This window comes from Leopardus geoffroyi, chromosome B4, assembly GCF_018350155.1.
Source record: "Leopardus geoffroyi isolate Oge1 chromosome B4, O.geoffroyi_Oge1_pat1.0, whole genome shotgun sequence".
Classification (NCBI taxonomy): Eukaryota; Metazoa; Chordata; class Mammalia; order Carnivora; family Felidae; genus Leopardus; species Leopardus geoffroyi.
The window spans coordinates 4455789-4475241 of record NC_059341.1 but is presented as its reverse complement, the minus strand read 5'-3'; the positions used below and the strand labels follow the sequence as shown (position 1 = coordinate 4475241).

The window sequence follows — 19453 nt, the reverse complement described above, 5'->3', positions numbered from 1 at the left end:
CCACGTCCTTGACCCAGTGATTTAGGACCAGGTGTCCCTCATCTTTGCCACACTTGCTGGTGCTCTTGCTATTTCAAGTGGCTCTCGTAAAACACGACATAAAAATCTGTATTCCATGTTTCTGTAGAAAACAGAAGTGTCGGGGCGCCTGGGTGGCGCAGTCGGTTAAGCGCCCGGCTTCAGCCAGGTCACGATCTCGCGGTCCGTGAGTTCGAGCCCGGCGTCGGGCTCTGGGCTGATGGCTCAGAGCCTGGAGCCTGTTTCCGATTCTGTGTCTCCCTCTCTCTCTGCCCCTCCCCCGTTCATGCTCTGTCTCTGTCCCAAAAATAAATAAAAACGTGGAAAAAAAAAATTTTTTTTAAAAAGAAAACAGAAGTGTCTCCACCAGGCTTGAATTACACTAAGGACTCTGTAAGATGTGGAAATCAGCAGCCGAGGGAGGAAGATCGGATCATCAGTTCAAGTCCGGTAGCTTTAAAGCTTGCGACTTAAATCTTCAGTATTTATTTACTTGCTGTCTTATCAAAATGTTAAGTGAACAGGTACATGGCTGTACATCCAGTATATAGTGCATGTGCCTTTTAAAAATCAAATCACACACCATGTGTGCTGTGGGACAGGTTTTGCGAAGTGTCCGTGCACATGTGTTATATGTGTGTATGGATCACGTATTTTATGTAATTTGTTGATCTACATGGGTCATAGACATGGGCATAGATTAGAAGGACCCACTAGAAAGAGGATTCTTCTTAGATATTGCTAGTTTAGGCCATTTTTACTTGTTATAATTGAGCTTTTCTCAGTTTTCTTTACATTCTGAATCCGGTAGAATTACTTCATTAAATAGCAAAATTCGGTAAATATTAGTAGAAAGCACTATTAGCCTATATGGTGAACTTTTCTTACGTTTAACATAAACAGGGAAGCATCCTGCCATTCATTCATGAAAATGAACCTTTTTTCGTGGACCATAATAACTTGTAGCAGATTTTTAAGACAATGGCCCAAAGCATGGTGCTCGAGTGCCATCCGGTGAGCAGAGAGGACACGAGTCACACACAGCCCTGAGCGAGCCCACTGGACGGACCCCGGACGCCGAGCGCAGGAGGGCAATGACCCACATGTCCTCTCTGCTTGGGGTTCCCACAGCCATATTTAAGTAAGAAAAGCCTCGGTGTTGAACCGAGACCCTCTCCCGCCTTCACCCAGCTTGTCTCTGCACGTGTGAACGTAAAGATTTTGCTTTAAAACCATCTGGGGGGATTGAGGGAACAGAGCCACACAGATGGCGGGAGGCCGGCCCAGGGTCTCAGGCGGGGCTGGGTGACACATGAAGAGACTCGTGCTATGGTCTCGAATCCTGTATTTAAGTATTTCCATAATACAAGCTTTTTTCCGAGGGTAGAGGCCCGCCACACAGCCTGTCTGGTCAAAATCCTGTCACACTGCGCTCAAAGGAGCCGTAGGACTGGGGGGGTTCTCCACAGAGAGCGAGCACCGCTCCCAGGGCGGCTCCCTTCCCCTCACCCACCACTGGAACTGTGTGGGCCTCTCAGGGAGCGCAGCTCTGTTCCAGGCAGGAATCCGCCCAAGTCAAAGCCGGTCGCCCCCACCTCCCCGGCACAGCCCTGCCTCGGCTCGGGCCTCATGGACCCGTTGGGCCGGGCAGGGGGGAAGAGGGAGGCCGTGCTCAGTATTCTATGTTGAAAGGATAGTCCTTGTGGTTTTTAGCTCTGAAAAACAGGAAAACAAATCAAAATGAAATGTTTATTACGTTTAAGAGAAACCTTCTAAAAGTCACTGCCGTGTGTTTTCAAGCTCCCGATGTATTCAGTTAGTCTCGGGACTCATTCAGAGGCCCATCCTCCGAGGGGAAAGCCTTATGAGAAGGTTTAATTAACCTAAAATGCATACGATCAACACCTATTCGGAATCGCCTCAACCCGAATACTGTTCCCTCCCCCCTGGAACAGAGGTAAAGGAGACGTATTTACGTGGGCAAGGTGCACATTCGGAAATTCCTGTCCAGGTCGAGGATGTCGTTCATGTCCCTTTCTGATAATTCAAAGTCAAACACCTGCACCCAACACAAAACGTTCACGGTGAAGTCAGTCCAGTGAGCATCTCGTTGAGCACCTGTCGCCTGCAAAGCGCTGCGCCAGACCTGCCGGGGACACAAGATGCGGAAGAAACACTGCACGCGGCACCTGCAACTTCCCCGGATCATCAGCCTTCCTCCGTGAACCGCGGCTGTGATCCTGTGCCTGACGCTGGCTGCCCCGGGCTGGGTGACAGCCCCTGCAAAGACAGGACGTGTACTGCAGTCCCCCCCCACCCCCCAGGGGAATAAGGGACGAGCCAGAATGAAGAGGTGGGAGGTGAGCAAAGAATTTTTCCCGTCGCTCAAAAACAAAACAAAACAAAAAACACAAAAAAAGAACCCCCCCCCCCAAAATGAAAAACACCAAAAAACCCCTCCAAAACCAAATGAAAGTGAAAAACCAAAAACATTCGTGCCCCACGCCCTCCCAGCTCGGACACTGGGTCCCCGGCACCACTGGCTCTGACAGTAGCCATAACACAGTGTAATTCTTGTTTCTTTCCTCATAAAGCAGAATTCTAAGCTGCACCCCCTTTGCTCCTAATACCCGTGAGGACTATGACCCCCACTCCTGAAACACGATCTGTTCTCACAGGAGAGCCAGCCCCGGTCCCCAGCTGAGGAGCCGGGAGGGAGGGTGCAGCGACTCCCGGGAGGGGACCGGCCGGGCCCGGCCTCTACCCACAGGAGACCCTCCACCCGATCTAGCAGAAACCAAGGGCTCGGTGTCAGCAGAGGCTCTGCCTGGAGGGCGGCCTTCGGTTCTGGAAGGGCCCCACGAACCCAGGTCCGGGCAGCCAGAGGCAGCGGTCCTGAGACTTGGGGAGCGGGCACCCGGCTCGGGGGCACAGCCCTGCGAGCCTCTGGCCGGCACCCCGGCTGTTCGGGACCTCCTGTTCGCCGGCTCCCGGGCTGGGTTCGTGCCTGTCACACTCTGGGGTTCCTCGTGCTGTGGCCGCAGCTCCACCCGGCCCCTCTGCTGCGTCAAAGCCACACAACACAGGGCCTGCTTGTGCGGTGATCAGACCCCCAGCTGACTACCGTGTGATCCCAAACCCTCCGAATAAAAGAAGAAAAGAACCCTTTCCTGGATATTCTCACGGATCCGTGTTGGGGTGACAGATTTGGGGATCACGATCACATTCCTCTGGATCTGAAATCGGATCACAATCTGCAGAAAAACGGTCTCGTATCAGACAAGGGGAATCACAGATTCACACTTTACTGTGCAAAGTCCCAAAGTCAGGAGAGCCGGAACTTTTATTACAGGCTCTTCTGTCCCAAAGCCCCTCAGAACCCCAACTGGCATTTTCTGCACAGTTCCTCCAATGTGTGTAATGGCCACGACTGGTCCATGGCAAAGCTCAGAGGACCCGCCAACGCCTTAATGACAGTTCACGGAGACGCCCAGTCCCCAAACACTGGACATGAGAGCAAGGAAGTCTTTTCTGTCCCACTCAGCCGGGGGGCCCCACATTTGGAGTCCCGCCCACGGGCCTCGCAGCCTTAGTGGGTGGGAGCGGGCACCCCTGTGCTGGTGAATTGGAAGCTTGGGGCCAGAGTGAGCGAACCCTTCCTCCGTCCAGTCCCCGGCTCCGAGAGGAAGCGGGGAGACCCCCCCCCCGCCCCGAGCCTGCGGGCAGCCCCTCCTACCTGGGCGGGAGACCTCTTGTACTTCTGTGCGATCCTCTGAATCACGGGGTCATCCAGGAGGGCCACCCCCTCACTAGAGAGAGCAGGACAGGGCAGGCGGTCAGGGGGGACAAGCCTGGGTGCCTCCTGCTTTCAGACACACAATACCTCCTCCAAAACCAAGACCTAGGTTTATTTGTGTCTGATCACAATACTTGCTCCGGGTAGGAAATTCAAATGATGTATAGGAGCTCATCACCCGCATCCCACCATCTAGAGAAGACATTTCGGTGGGGACAGCTGGGCACGTTGCTTTTCCATGGACATTTGGTGTTTTCTCGAGAGCCAGGGGGCAACGTGTTCTCTGCGCTTTGGAGAGGCCCTGGGCAGGTAGGGCTGACTTCTGAGCTCTTACTGCGGGGCCTGGGGCGGGGCCTCTAGCGCTGCCGGTAAATAATTGTCGATATTCACGATGGTAATTTCAGAACAGTTCAACTCAAATACCAAAACACGAGGGGAAGCTTCAGTGCAGAGAACTGGAAGGCTGTGGCCATGGCACTATCCCTCAGGGTTTGTCCAGCAGGGACAGGCCCTGGTCACCCTGGAGAGCCATTGCTTTGGCCCCTGCCACCCACTGTGGCTCCAGTGCCCCAAGTTCAGCCACAGAACAGGACCCCGCCTTCCAGCAGCTCCCCAGCCGCTAAGAAGTTCAAACACATGTGCCCCACTCCCCACAGGAGACACACAGGCCATAAGAGTCAAGTGCTTTCAGCCCTTCCTGGGCCCCTAGTCTGTCCAGGTCCTGAGCCAGGGGCTGTTGGAGAGCCACAAGTTACACGCGGCCCCTGTACTCACGCAGCTCTGACAAGTGGGAGACTGGAAAGAAAATAATGGCAAGACAGTGTAACGAGGGTTATGGACAAAACCTCGATAAGGGAAGTCAGGAGGGCTTCCTGGAGGAGGTGATGCTGACTTGAACTGGACATTAGAAATCAGAGTTAGCCAGACTTTAAAAACACAAGATGGTAACAAGAGCTCTAGAGGGACGCCTGGTGGCTCAGTCGGTGAAGCGTCCGACCTCGGCTCAGGTCATGATCTCACTGCTCGTGAGTTTGAGCCCCGCATCGGGCTCTGTGCGGACAGCTCAGAGCCTGGAGCCTGCTTCGGATTCTGTCTCCATCTCTCTTTGCTCCTCCCCTGCTCGCTGTCTCTGTCTCTCTCTCAAATATAAAATAAACCATTAAAATATATATATATAAACAAGATCTCTAGGTAAAGAGACCAACCTATGCAAAGGCACAGGCTAGAAACAGGGCGCTCTACTCCGGGAGCCCCGCGTGGGTTCAGGTGGTGGGTGCACACCGTTTGTGGGAAGACACGAGGCCAGAATTAGGCCGAGGCCAGACCGGCTGGGGCTCCTAGGTCCTGCCAAGAACCGAAGGATTTTCAAGCAGGAGAGTGACCTGATCAGACTGAGACGGCTCCCTCGGCTCCTGCGCGGACAACGGATTGGAACCGGGCAAATCGGAGCGGACAGGCTGCTCTAATTACAGGAGAGAACTCCCACTTAACTCGGGCCGTGATGGCGAGAGCAGAGATCAACAGACAGATCCCGGGTTCTCTGGCAGAATCAGAGTGGATTCTGGGGATGGGCTGGAAAGGCAGGATTGCCGGGTGTCTGGTCTGGGGGTGCCAAGCGGGTGGGGGCTCGTGAACGGACGCAGGGCGCACAGCACACGGTTCCGGTGCTGGGGAAAGAGGACGCGTGCAGATGGAGATATCTGTGACCCATCTCGACCGGAAGGCATAGCAGCGGGCCCGACGTGCTGGTCAAGAGCTCAGACCAGGCTGTTGCCCTCCTCTGGCCGCCGGCGCCGGCCCCTCCCCCAGCCCACACGCCCCGCCCACACCTGCCTGTGTTAGGCCCTCCGCTAACTATCCAGATCCAGCAGGAGGGGGCATCTCTCCCCCCCACCCCCACCACGGACACACCCCCACCTGGAACCGCCGAGGGGCCGGTAGGCTGTCACGGTCACATCTCTGGATTGGCAAAAGTTGATCAGATTCTTCTGGGTAAGATACGGGTGGCACTCGACCTAAAAGGAGAAGCACCGCTTACCGAGAAAATTCAGGTCACCGTACACGGGGGAAGGGCACACTCTTAATGTCTCGGCTGTCGCCGATGAGCTCCGGGACCCATTTCGAGGCTCAAGCGTCCCCACCTAAAGTGAAAGCCACTGAGAACGGGCAAGAGGAACACCCCGTCGCCTGGACACTCGGATGGCACCTGCTCCGGGAGGCCCTCCCTCTGACCCTTTACTTTCCGCTCTCGCCTGCGTCACCATCTGACATCTTCCACATGGTACTTATTGGCTGTCGTCTGTCTCCCGCCGCTTGATGCGAGCTCCACAGAGGCAGGGGTCTGGGCTGACTTTGTTTTGTTCCCAGACACGCCCCCAACATCCAGAATAAGCGGGCCAGAGAACCCTCTGTCAAGGCTCCGCAGGTGCATGGAGGACGCCGGGGAGTCATGTGGGACACACGTGCTCCAGGGGACTCCAGTGGACATTTTGAGAAACTTGAGAGCGGGATTTCTGCCTGCACATTCTGTAAATTCTCACGTACAATTCCAGGTCATCAGTGGGCTGAAAATACTCCTTTACAGTGAATTAAGAGCTGCAAACAGTGCCCTCGAGGGTCAGGAACGTGCTGGGCACAGCCACCAGAAATAGCAAGGAAAACTCTTCTGAGGGGACGTTGCTGGGGGCTCAGAACCCCAATTAGGAAACAGCCCCTCAGGCCCCTCCCACCCCACAGAGGAGGCAACAGCTCTCCGCCCTCCCCACCCCCCCAGTTAAAGTGCTGCTCAACAGGAACCCTGACAGAACGGGGGCGTATATCATGCACATGAACATTCTAGGCACGCCAGGGTTTAAAGCAGGGAAGCTAAGGCATGCCTCGCGTCGGGACAGGTGCCGCTCTGAGGAAGGCGGCTAGGAGAGCTTCCAGAAGGCAGACGCTGTTGGGCTTTGGGCTCCAGGCGCCGACCAGCACGCTCCCCTGTGGAACTCGCTGAGCGATGCCCGACCTCTCCTGCATCCACGCTACACCGTGTTTATAAAAAATGGAACGTGATGCTCTATTCTCAATATCCCCAAGCGGAAACTATGCAAGTGGCCGTCGATGCTAGAGTGGGTAACGATAGTGTGGTGTGTGTGCCCAGCGGAATCCCACGCAGAAATCAGAACGACGGACGATCGTACAGGAATACAGAGGAATCCAACAGACGCGATGTTGGAAGAAGCCAGACGGGAAAGAGTACGTAATGGGTCACTTTATCTACATAAAGTTCAAGAGCCAGTGTCCGCTGTTAGTAATCGGCACACGGGCTGCCCTTTGTCGGGGGGCGGTCAACAGGAGGAAGCGTGGTGGGGCTTCGGGTGCTGGTCACGCGCGGTTTCTCGATCTGGATGTAGGCACAGAGTGAGGCTCGGTTTACGAGAATTTACTGAGCTCTACTGTCATGGGTGCACTTTTTAAATGTACATGACACCTGAGCAAATGTTTAGGTAAAAGAATGTACTGCAAAAAGGCCCTTTCTGCAAGCGAAGCCCTCTCCTCACGAGCCAGCTCTCTGCACAAAAGTCCTGGCAGAGTCCGTGAACCTGGGGTCTTTCGGCTGCCCGCCCCCCAGGGGGAGGGACGGGGAGGGGCCCAGGTGCCTTCCGAGGAAGCCGCGAGCAGCAATGTCAGGGAGGGAGGAGGGCGAGACAGGAGTGTCACCACTTCTGCACAGAGAGGACCAAGCTCAGCCCGTGGCCGACCTCCCGAGGACCCCACCTAATCGAACAAGCCTTTCCAGAAGCTCTCCAGCCTCGGCACCCGTTACTTGCCTCACCGCTCCCTAAGTCACCATTTTTGCAGCCACGGGAGAAAAATGCCTACTCTGTGCCCTTGTTTCGTTTCCAGCGTAGCCAGGGGGAACGTGACGCCTGAAAAGCCAACTCCATCTGTTAAAGCCTCACCTGGTTCGTCACTGGCTTGAACCTCAGGTTGGGTTTATTCAAAAGCCTCTCGAGCTGCTGGTGGTTGAAGTTTGACACCCCGATGGCTCTCACCAGCCCCGTGACCACCAGGTCCTCCATGGCCTAAAGACAACAAACAGTCATTCTGCTTCCCCCTCCCCCACCATCGCCCACGCCCCTCCCTCCTCTGCACACGTCGCTAAACCGGCTCCACCCGGGCTTCTAAATATCCCACCCGATGCCCCACAGGCATTTCTGCCCCCAGCGCCTCTAGTGGCCAGGGACCCTGGGCACGTTGTGTGACCACATTGAGCCTCAGTATCATCACCTGCAAATTGGGGACGAGCTTGTTCATGTCACAGGGTTGTTTTAAGGATCCCATCAAGTAACACACACAAAGCATTCAGCGCAGGGCTAGAATGTGGCCAACACTCAACACTTCAGCTGTTACTTCTCCCCTTCCTCTGAACATGTGTGCCACAGGCTTCGGCAGGGATGCCCGTCGCTCGCCGCTCTTTCTACCTAGCGTATACGCTTCCTAAGCGCAGTGACGTGCCATCGTCCTCCTGCTGGCCGTGAACTTCAGGAGGTGTCGGGCTGGCGTGGGGCACCTCGTCAACAGTAGGTCCCGGGTCCTGAGCGGCCACGGGCCGGGGACCAGTCAGCGTGCACCAGCCGCTGCCTGGAGGCACCAGCATCACCCGGAGACGCACCCGGGCTGCACGCGGCCCGGACCCCAAGCCACAGCTCTCCCGAGGGGCCATGCCGTGGGACAGAAAGCGCTAGGGCCCCTGGACGCCGGTCCTGACAGCCCAGATCCCTCATCTAATCTGTTTCGCCAATTGCCCTGTTTGAGAAATGGGGGGAGGGAGAGGGTGGCCTGACCGGTGCGCCTGCCGACTCTGCCTGGTGCTCGAAGGCCTTCTCTCGCCCATCTCCCTGGACTCAGCAGGCTCCAGCGGGAGCTCACTGCTTCCCAGGCCTCACACCCGCCCTCCTCCGTCCCACACCGTTTGCAAGATTACACGTGCCAGGTCAGCGGGGCCCCATGGGAACACTGTCCCCTTCCACACCTGCACCCCTCACCCGCGATGCCGCTGCTCGCTACTTTATTCCAGGTCTCTTCCCCCTTTTTGCCTGGAAACTTGCCACTCGGCCTCCAGCCCCACACAGGCCTGGCTGGGCTGCCACACCTCGTTCCTAGATGCTCGAGGCCCAGCGGTCCGCAGCCACACGACAGCAGTGGTAGCTTCGGCCAGGTAATGGACGGGGGGATTCTTAAATGTTCTTTCTCACACTCTTCCGTATTTCGTAAAGACCAAGTGATACTCTCTCATCAACAAAGAAGTGGACACCGGGGTGCCTGGGTGGCTCAGTCGGTCAAGCGTCCGACTTCGGCTCAGGTCATGATCTCACGGTCCGTGAGTTCGGGCCCGCGTTGGGCTCTGTGCTGACAGCTCGGAGCCCGGAGCCTGCTTCAGATTCTGTGTCTCCCTCTCTCTCTGTTCCTCCCCCGCTTGTGTTTTCTCTCTCTCTCAAAAATAAATAAACATTAAAAACAACAAAAACAAAAAGGCGACACTGAGACTAAAACGGGGGGGGGGGGGGGGTCTGACTTAGTCATCCCTGGAACTGACGTCCTGGCAGAGGAACCAGCCGGAACTAGGGCGGCAGATGGGCGGCCGGGATCAGGCGCTGGTTTCCCGCTCACAGCGCACACGAGTGTGTCGGGGGACAACCGCACCCCCACCCCCCACGCATGCACAGGACCCGCCATCACCTCGCCCAAGGCCGGCGGGACGCGCCTCACCTCCCACGTGTCCAGGAAGTCCGTGTCGCTGGGCAGCACCATGCCGTTGCGGTCCAGGGGCAGGTCTTCCTCCCCAGGCTGGGAGGCGCAGAGGCGGGGGCGGACAAGGGACCGTGGGGTCCTTGAGGAGGCCTGGGGAGAGCTCCCCGCACCCCCCGCCAGGCCTGACCAGAGGGAAGGTGCTGCCCCTGGGCTCTGCGCCTCCCGGACGGTACCTTGAAGCCCATGGGCCAGTGCATGAGGTAGAGGTCCAGGTAATCCAGCTTCAAGGCCTTGAGACTCTTGGTGCAGGCCGCCTTCACCAAGGACTTCTCGTGTCTGGTGCACCAGAGCTATGGGGGGTGCGGGGGGGAGGAGGAAGCCAGCGTCAACTTCTGCCCCTCAGTCCCCCAAGTCCGGGCGGGAGCAGGAAAACAGACGGCATCCGGGACCAGACGGCAACGAATACAGCGGGGGCAGTGACATCACCCTCAGATGGTTCCGGAACTCTCTCGGGAAGGGGTCTCCAAAAGAGGGCTCCTTCTGCCTGACTCCCACTACAGGGAGACAGGGGCACTGTGAAACATTTGGGAGGGGGCGGTCTGGTTATTTGGATTCACTAGGACCAGAAGAAACAACCAGAACCAGACCAAAGCAAACGGCTGTAAGCAGAGAGGAGGAGAACTCTGGAGAACTTGTGCGTTGCTTCCCACCTACGTCTCCTCCACGTTCAAGGGCCTCTGTTCTCAGGGCCTCGTAATCGTGCAGGTTAAATTAAGGAAGTTAACACCCACTGTCTTGTATTGATTTAGAGATTTCAAGCCACACCCCCTGTGAAGTAGAAAATTTGCCATTTTCTCCCTCCCGTTACGTCCCCTGTTACACTATTTAGTTCTGTGACGGAAGCTAATCCGAAGACTCCGTCACAGCAAGAGAAAAACCAAAAATAAATAAGTACGAGAAAGAGAATTAAAAGATATAAAAACAGACTCTCACCATAGTGTATTGATGACAAAAGAGAAGAAAAAAAAACCCTAAAAATTATCATTCACAATGGTACTCTCGAAACAGCGAGTATAAAAAAAATTGTATTTCCGTGACTTTTCCGAATTGCGGGAAGAGTGAACACACTTCCCCTGCGGACTCAGAGGGCACCAGGAGCAGCGGGCCCCGGGTGACGGGGCCGACTGAGCCATCCCGTCACCCACCTCGCCTCGCCTCGCCCTCACCAGCCCTCTGCCCTCGCTCCACAGGCACTGATGACTTACAGAAATCATCCGGAAGTGGAACAGAAGGGCAAATCTACAGAAACCACACTGAGTCCTGCAATTGTGGAAATTAGTCCTGGAAACTCCTCAGGAGATGATCGAATCCGGACCCCTGTTTTATACACGGTGGAGCTGTGTCATCCAGGGACTCTCCTGGTCCCTTGGGGTTTGTGACAGGAGGTGGGGCCGTGACAGATGGCCGGGCCATGAGAGACAGCGGGAATGACAACCCGTGGCTCCTGGCCTCAGAGTCCTAACAATCTGCTTCAAAGTCCAAGGCAGGGGAGTTCCGGAACTCTCCCGCGGTCTGGACCTGCCCCTACCGGGCCCTGAGCACCTGTCTCCCTCCTGAGCCGGCTCCCGCGGTCCCAGTCCGGCCTGTGAGTGTCCTCTGCCTCCCGCTCCAACGCCTGCTCCCTCCGGCTGCTGCAGTCACCCAGCTCTGACACAAGTCTGGCTTGTCCGGAACCCGAGCTCCCTGCTGAGAACCCGCGCCGTTGTGCGGTGTGTGCGGATGAAGAGTAAGCCCCTTGAAAGGCGTGACTTCGTCACCTGGCCTGTCCCTGCCGCAGCCGCACTTCTCATGACTGACATTTTCCGATCCAGGAGCACCGAGCTCCTTCCAGGCCCCCATCCCCCTGGTGTTGTCCCGTGCCTCGGGCCCCTGCCCATGCTGTCCCCTCTGCTTGTCGTGCTGTCCCCGACGCCTGCACCTGCACCGCATCCGGTGCGTGCACGAAGCCTCACGAGTGTCCTGGACGCACTGGTCATCAGCTCCCGTGGGACCAGAAGACCCTCCCCACGCTCGGCTACCCTGCTGACCCAGCCCGCGTGGGCTGCACCCTGCTCACCCTGCACGCCGAGTCCTACCTTACTGACGACAAACAGGTCCTGCCGGGTCACCACGCCCTCCTGGATCTTGCACTGGATCCCGGCTCCGACCTCACTCTCGTTGTGGTACAAGTAAGCGCAGTCAAAGTGCCGGAACCCCGCGTCTATCGCCACTTTCACTGCCTCCGTCACCTCGCCCGGAGCTGCCTGCAAAACGAACGTGACATAGGCGGTCCGCCCACATCAGGCCATCCCAACCTCAGCGCTGGAAAATGTAGAGTCAAACAACACATGAGCGAGGAAGCGCTAACACTGGGGAAGGTCAGGGGCAGAAAGGATTTAGATGCAACCTAAGTTCCAACACCTTTCCTTACCTGGGGGAAACCCTACAGGTATTTTAGGGCCTGCAAAGAACCGAGCGAGATGCCGCGCTTCCCGAACCAGCAAAGGAATAAATAAACGCGGGGTGAATAGGGATAGACACTGAGACGCAAGAAGGTGTAGACTCACCCTCTACCCGAGAAGATCAGGGGGCCAAGTGGGAAGGTAAGCGGGTGTCCGCTCACACGAAGACAACCCAGCACACGTGGGGCACCTCCCCAAGCCCCGAGGGGCACTACGGATTCCCTCAAGAAGGTGAGGTTCAGAAAACGCTCGCGGTGAGCTGGGTGGCTCAAGCGAGCAAAGGGACGGGACGCGGGGGCAGAGGCCTGGGGAGGACTCGGGACACAAGGCACGAGCATCCCCAAGGGCTCTGCAGCCCACACGGCACCCCCTCGCGTGAGCCTCACTAACCCCAGGCGCCGGGCCAGAAGAATGGTCCGCCTCTGACAAGCAGCACATTCTGGGGGGCCAGAAGCTAAGGAAGCGTCCACCTGAAGTTAGACAACGGTCCACCCAGGAATTAGAAGGAAAGGGAATCTGGAGACAAGGACGCACATCAAGTAAAGATATGACGCAGAAGATCAGCAGAGCCGGAGGTCAGTTCTTTGAAAGACCTTAATAAGGTGGACAATCTTCTCACAAGACTGGAAACCCGAAAACCGGTCATACAGATACAACAGAGACCCCAAATCTCAGGAAATGCTACCAGTAACTCTCAGCCGACAATTGGGAAAAACGAAAAGAATGAGGGAAATCCCTAGAAAACCTTGCTCAAGAAGAAGTAAAAGCTGACTTCCCCTATAATTATTTCTAAAATGAAGCAATTAAACACACACACAGAGTTCTGCAAAAATTTCAAGGATGTAATCGTCCCAATTTAACACAAAATCTTTCAGAGAAGAGAAAAAGAGAGAATACTCCCAACCCCTTCTACCAAACTGGCATAACCCTGGAGTTAAAAGCAGACAAAAATATTCAAAGGAAAGGCCTGCGTTCATCTCACCCATGAATAAGAGTTGCAAAAATCCTAAGTAAAATGACCTCAGAACGGATGCGACAATGTATATGAAAAACTAACATACCACACCCACAGAGCTTATCTTAGAGAGCCAAGGGTGGCTTGATATTAGAACATCCATAATAATTCACCACATTAACAGATTAAAAAAGAAATCACATCGGGGTGCTTGGGTGGCTCCGGTTGGTAGAGCATTCAACTCTGGAGCTCATCTAAGGTCATGATCCCAAGGTCGTGGGATCGAGCCCTGTGTTGGGTTCTGCCCCGAACGTGGAGCCTGCTTGGGATCCTCTCTCTCTCTCCCTCTGTCTTCCTCCCCCGCATGTGTGCTCTCTCTCTAAAATTAAAAAAATAATAATAAAAAATAAAAAATAAATCATGTCAGTCAATGTTGGATAAAATTCAACACCCATTTGTGATTTAAACTCTCAGTCAACTTGGAAAAAATGAAGCTCTTTAACCTGGTAAAGAATGTCCACATTTAAAACAATAAATATAATTAAAAAAAAAAAAAAAAAAAAAAACAAGAACAAAAGCAAGCCAAAGAACAAATGGGCAAACATCATCCTAAATGTCCAAGTATCAGAAACAGTCCCTTAAAGTCAGGAACAGAACAAGAATGGTCACTGTAGTGTAGGTCCTGGCCATCCAGAAGCAACTCAGAAAAAACAATTTGGGACTTAAGGATCAGAAAAAAAGAAATGAAAGTATCATTATTTGTAGATGATACGATCATTTATGTAGAAAGCCCAAACGAATTCATAGGCAAATTAAAAGAACTCACAAGACAATTTGGCAAAGTGGCTGAAAATGTGATGAATATACCAAAGAAGGCTTTTTTTTTTTTTTTTTTAAAGAAGGCTCCACACCCAACAGAGGGCTTGAACTCCCGACCCCAAGATCAAAAGTCCAGCATGCTCCAGCGACTGGGCCAGCCAGGCACTCGGAGATGATTGTTTTTCAATGCATCAACAGCAAACAAGCTGAAGACATAATTTCAGAGAAGTTTCATTTCCAATAGTATCGCGGACGGTCCAGGATCAGGAATGATTCCATCAAATGAAGTGTATGCTTTCTACAGGGCAAGCTGTATATACAACCAGATGACGAGAGAGAGACGCCTTCTATCCAGGACAATTCATTAACACAGAAATACACTGGGCTTGTAGAAAGCCAGATTTAGTATCATCAAGTTGCCAGTTCTCCCAGACTGATCTACAGATTTAATGTGATTCCGCAGGCCCAGAATGGGCTCTGTCCCCACCTCTGGGACCTGGGCTGCCCTGTGTTTTCTGTGGCAGAGATGTGAGCTCCAAGCCTAGGCTCCAGGATGCCCCTTGCTCTCTGGTGCCTGGGCCATCACCACGAGAATACCCCAGATTCTCCTGCTTGAGGTCCAGACTTGCGTTGAGCCACGAGCAGCCCAACAGTCCCAAGTGAGAGCGGCCAAACCCCAGACACTGAGCGAGCGGCCCGGATGCATAGAGCCCAGCTGACCACCCAACGGGCAGCAGTGATGATGCACATGCTGCTGTAAACGATGGAGCTTCTGTGATTGGTTGTGGGTGCATCGCTTCCGGAGCAACCGACAGCTGATGCTTGATCTGTGACGGTACACTGCTGGAAATAACTAAATCCAAGCAAGACTTTGTGTGGATCCAGAAGGGGTCACTAAGACTGGTCCGTGCACCTGAAGCCCAACAGCCACAAAAAGGAACCTTTGGGCCACTGAAACGGCTTCTGCAGGTTTCCCTTCCCCGTGTGCAAGGCAGTACGCCTGGACTCCCACCCCCAGCAGAAGACAGTGCATAAGAGCAGGACTGGAGGCAGGCAAGAAAGTGCGAGCATGGAACCCCCTGAGCCCCCTGAGCAGCTCCCGAAAGCACATCCAGGGCCACATGCTGAGAACCACAGTGAGTAGAGTTGCCTCCTTGGTCTTTAAGAGTTGGTAAGTACATAGAAGAAACGATTTAAATACTGTTTTGATGAGCAGGGCTTGATGACTCCAATGCCTGCTCATCTGGTAGCTTCTTAAGTGACTTCTCAAATGAACATCTTCATTGAAGACAAAGGGTACAGAGACAAAAGAAACAAGGAAGGCCTGGTTAGCGCCTGACTGAAATCACGGATAGGAGTCACAGCGGCCAAAGTGCAAGTCCCCGAGTGCCCCGCCTGGTTCTCACTGGGCGCTGCACGCTTTCCCTCTGAAACCCCACTGGCGGTGGGGGCACCTCCTTGTCTGTCCTGCGGGTGGCAAGTCCCGCCAGCCTCTGGGGAGGCGCCACCAGCCAAGACCACCAGCCCCGACCCCAGCCCTCCGGCCCTGACCCAGCCTCACCACCGTCCCCTCGGGGCTCCCGCGAACTTTTACTTCCGAACGCCCCAGGCACCGCCAGCATTTCCGGAGAACCTCCCCCTTCAAACAGGGGCGGTGGCGCCGAGGCAGGCGGCCCTGGGGGGTCCCCTCCGCGTCCCGGAGCGCCGCGGACGGGAAAGGCCCTCCCTCCCCCAGGTCGTCAGGCCACCTCACCTTCCAGGTGCCCAGGCCCAGAGCCGGGATCTTCTCCATGGTTGCCAGCACTGCCGCCGCCGCCGCACGACTCCGGGAGCGCCACTCCGCCTCTAGCTCTGCGACTGGGGACGGCGGGTGGGTGGGCGTGCGGGCGGGCGCTCCGATTGGACGCAGCGCCAAGCGGGGGGCGGTGCCGGCAGGAGGCAGCTCTGATTGGCTGGCGGCTCCAGGGTGCCGTTAGCTGGAGACGCCCCTCGGGCCAGGGGACACACCCACAAGTCTGGAAGCGGGAGAAGCTGCCGCGTCTGTGCGCCAGCGCCGGACTTTTCGGCTCTGTTCGCGCCGTCCCAGCTCGGCTCCGATCTTACAGCCACAGGTCCTGGGAGCACAGCGTCAGGAAGGGCGAGTTGCCGGACTGGTGGGCTGGTGTTTCGAGGGTCCCAGGGTCGGCAGAGCCAGGCCATCCCCAGGACGGACGGCACAGGTCTGGAGCTCTGTGTCCACCGCTCTGGGCGCCTGGCACCAGGGAAACCCCTAACACCCACCCTCACGGGGAGGGAGCTCCATCATAGAGAGGGAAGACCTTCCTCCTTTGCAGCCTGATGTGCTTGCGGCAGGAATCCCGAGGGTCCCACAGGCTTCTAGGAGTTGCCGGCCTCGGTTCTCCATCGACGACACACTAGGCTGAGCCCAGTAAATGTCTACTCCCCGTGGCCCCTAGGGACTGAAGACCTGGGTAATGCAGAATGTGGCGGGGCACTGGACTGCGCCTGCCTCCGAGGACCAAGGACCCTCCCTCCCTGCCGGAGCCTCAGGTGGAAGTGGGCGGAGTCCCTGCCCTGGAGGGGCTGAGTAGGTTCCTGGGTCAACTGGGCACCCCGGTACAGTGGTCGGGACTGGGGGATATGGAGCCTAGGTCCCACGCATTCCCCCCTGCAGCCCCCAGGTCCTAACTCCTTTGTCGCCTGGGGCCTGGGAACCCCACTGCCTTGGGGACCCCAAAGGTGTGTTAATCTCTAGTTTTCCGCCTGAGGCTGCAGTTCTGGTTCCCACCACCAGGCGGTGATCACTGGTCTACCAAGCACCTGGCCCAGGGAAGGGACACCCCCTTGCCTCTGACCCAACGTGGACCTTTTTTTATGAGCTTCTCTGAAGCGGGAGGGAGCTCCCAGACCCTCTCACTGGCTCCTTCGGCTCCTGCCTCACGCAGAGTGAGTGCTGTAAGAACCCACATGGTCCCTGCCCTCCAGGAGCTCACGGCCCAGGGTGGGGGATGGACAAAAGCATGCAAGAGATCAAGTGCTCTGCGAAAGTGAAGCAGGGTGCTTGAGGGCCAGCCAGGAGCCCCTAAGCAGGGTCTAAAAGGCCTCCAGGTGGCATTCATGCCGTGACCAGAAAGACAAGAGAAGCTGGCCCTGTACAAGTCTGGGAACAGTGTGCTGGGGGAAGGGAAGCTCACAAGTGCAGAGACCCAGAGGCAGAAGCGCATTTGGCCAGAGGGGCTGAGAAGAAGCCACTGCTGCTGGAGAGAGCTGGGGAGGGGGGAGGGAGGGAGGGAGGAGAGCAGGGCCAGATGCGGGCCTGGCAGGATATACTGCTTGTCTATGTGTGAGACACCTTACCCTGACTAGTGCTCCCAAAAGCAAACACTATCCCAGGGTCTGTGATTAGGGCCCCCGCTTAGCCCAGCTGAAGCCTGTGCCTCAAGGTGTCCCAGGAGCCTGGGCTGTGGTTTCAGCTGAGGCTGGGTTGGGGCAGGGTCCCCATCTGAGCTCATTCACAAGTTACCGGCAAGATTCTCCCTGCCCCTCTCCCCTGCTCACACTCTCTCTAAAGTAAAAAAAAAAAAAAAAAAAAAAAAAAAAAAAAAAAAAAAAAAAAAAACCCAAAAAACCTTCAGTAATATTTTGTAAAAGATTTTCACCTCCGTGGTTTGGTTCATTTGTAAGTACTTTATTCTTTTTGATGCTATTATAAATGGAGTTATGTTTCGATTTCCTTTTCAGATCATTGTTTATATGGAAATACGCCTGATTTTTGAGTGTTGATTGTGTATCCTGCAACTTGGCTGAATCCTGTTTTAGTTTTGACCGTTTTCTGGTGGATTTTTCTACTTAAATGATGTCATCTATGAACACAGACCATTTTACTTCTTCCTTTCTAGTTTAGACGCCTCCTACTTTCTTTCATTGCCTCACTGCTTTGCCTAGGACTTAAGATACTAGATTGAACAGAAGTAGCAAGAGTGGGAGACCTTGCCTTGTTCCTGACCTGACCGCGGAGGATGACATTAGACACGAGCTTTTCATAAGAGGCCTTTATTACGTTGATCTTTATGATGGAAGAGGTTGAACCTTGTCACGTGCTGTTCCTGCCTCGGCTGGGACAAGCACGGAGCTTCCTCCCACGCTCTATCCACATACACTGCACATTTTTGCGGACGAGCTCTCCTACGTTTGGCTTCGTTTGCTGTGCTCAGACCTGCGCAGCATCCGTATGGGGGCCTCTGGGCTGAACGGACACTTTGTCGTACTCTAGTTTGCATCACTACCCCACTGCCTCACTCACTGTAGCTGAACAAAAAGTCTGAATATCTGGTGTTGTATGTCCTCCAACTATGTTCTTCCAGGTTGTTCTGGTTCTTGGCCCTTTGTATTTCTGCATAAATTGTGAAGTTAGCTCATGGGTTTCCGAAAAGAAATACCTGCTGAGGTATTTTATGGGGATTGTATTTGTATCGAATCCACAAATCAAACCGGGAGCACTGACACTTTACCATTGTCCCGGGGAAAAGACACCACAACTTACAAAGGAAGAAACGATAAACTGGGAACGAATTTTTCTAACTCGTATCTCAGGCAAAGAGCCTACGCCCCCTATAAATAGAGATCCTAGAAACTGATAAGAAAAAGAACAGCCACAGGATATAAAAACGGGCAAAATACATTAAAACACAATTCACAAAAAAGAAATATAAAGAGCCTCAAACACATGATATATACTCAGTCTCGGTCATGACAAAATTCCTAAATCCAAAAGAAGCTGTGTACAAACAGGGACTTTTATTCATTGTTGACGAGAATGCACAGTGCCTTTGGATGGAGGCAGTCTGGCCACACGTATCAAAATTACGAATGTAGGGGCTCCTGGGTGGCACAGTCGGTTAAGCGTCCGACTTCAGCCAGGTCACCATCTCGCGGTCCGGGAGTTCGAGCCCCGCGTCGGGCTCTGGGCTGATGGCTCAGAGCCTGGAGCCTGTTTCCGATTCTGTGTCTCCCTCTCTCTCTCTGCCCCTCCCCCGTTCATGCTCTGTCTCTCTCTGTCCCAAAAATAAAAACGTTGAAAAAAAAAATTAAAAAAAAAATTACGAATGTAAGTCCACTTGGGTTCGACAATCCCCGTTCAGGGACTTTATCCCACGGAAACACCTCCACACTTTGACATCTGCACATGGTCCTACACTGCGGCCTTCTGCACACCAGCAAAAGATTGGAAACAAGCCACTTTCCTTCATCAGAGGTCCGTGAGATAAATGACGACCACCCACCAGATGCAACACAACGCAGGCAGGGCAGGCGAGGAAGAAACTGAGGAGCGAAGCTTCTTACCTACTGGTTTGCCGAGATCTCTCCCTGGTCCTAACTGCCCCAGGGCCTACCCCTCGCTCTTCTGTCCCTCCCACTCTGAGCTGGATGTTTGAGCACCTGAATACATGGCTTCAGTGCCAGGGTCAGCGTGGCCACTGGTGGTTAAAGCCCAGGGATCCGAGCCCCGTTTGCACCCTGGCCAGAAGGGGACCCTAGATGGTCTCTCGGAAGACATGACCCAGCTCCCTTGGTGAACTCTGGGGTTACCAGAGGGAAGACGGGTCATAGGAAGCTCTTGGTCTCACA

The 19453-nt window shown here is 54.8% G+C and overlaps 1 protein-coding gene and 1 long non-coding RNA gene across 5 annotated transcripts; one reads left to right on the top strand and one right to left on the bottom strand.

The window, feature by feature from the left end:
* Window positions 1-484: 484 nt before the first annotated feature.
* On the bottom strand, window positions 485-15922 carry AKR1E2 (aldo-keto reductase family 1 member E2). 4 transcript variants are annotated; one of them, XM_045463020.1, is made up of 11 exons: window positions 15579-15675; window positions 15027-15103; window positions 11686-11853; window positions 9784-9900; window positions 9569-9646; window positions 7759-7881; window positions 5732-5829; window positions 3755-3827; window positions 3189-3272; window positions 1995-2077; window positions 485-1733 (listed from the first exon to the last, which is right to left on the bottom strand). In XM_045463020.1, the coding sequence occupies exons 2-11, from the start codon at window positions 15066-15068 to the stop codon at window positions 1691-1693; spliced, it is 909 nt and encodes a 302-aa protein (XP_045318976.1). In that variant the 5' UTR covers window positions 15069-15103; window positions 15579-15675; the 3' UTR covers window positions 485-1690. The 4 variants fall into 4 exon arrangements, with proteins under 4 accessions (XP_045318976.1, XP_045318979.1, XP_045318977.1 ...); XM_045463021.1 differs by lacking the exon at window positions 485-1733 and adding an exon at window positions 1754-1901 and having other exon boundaries at window positions 15579-15922; XM_045463023.1 differs by lacking the exon at window positions 15027-15103 and having other exon boundaries at window positions 3183-3272; window positions 15579-15709.
* Window positions 15922-18158, top strand: LOC123590150. Its single transcript, XR_006708629.1, has 2 exons — window positions 15922-16412; window positions 17567-18158. It is a non-coding gene; the product is annotated as an uncharacterized LOC123590150 (long non-coding RNA).
* Window positions 18159-19453: the final 1295 nt, after the last annotated feature.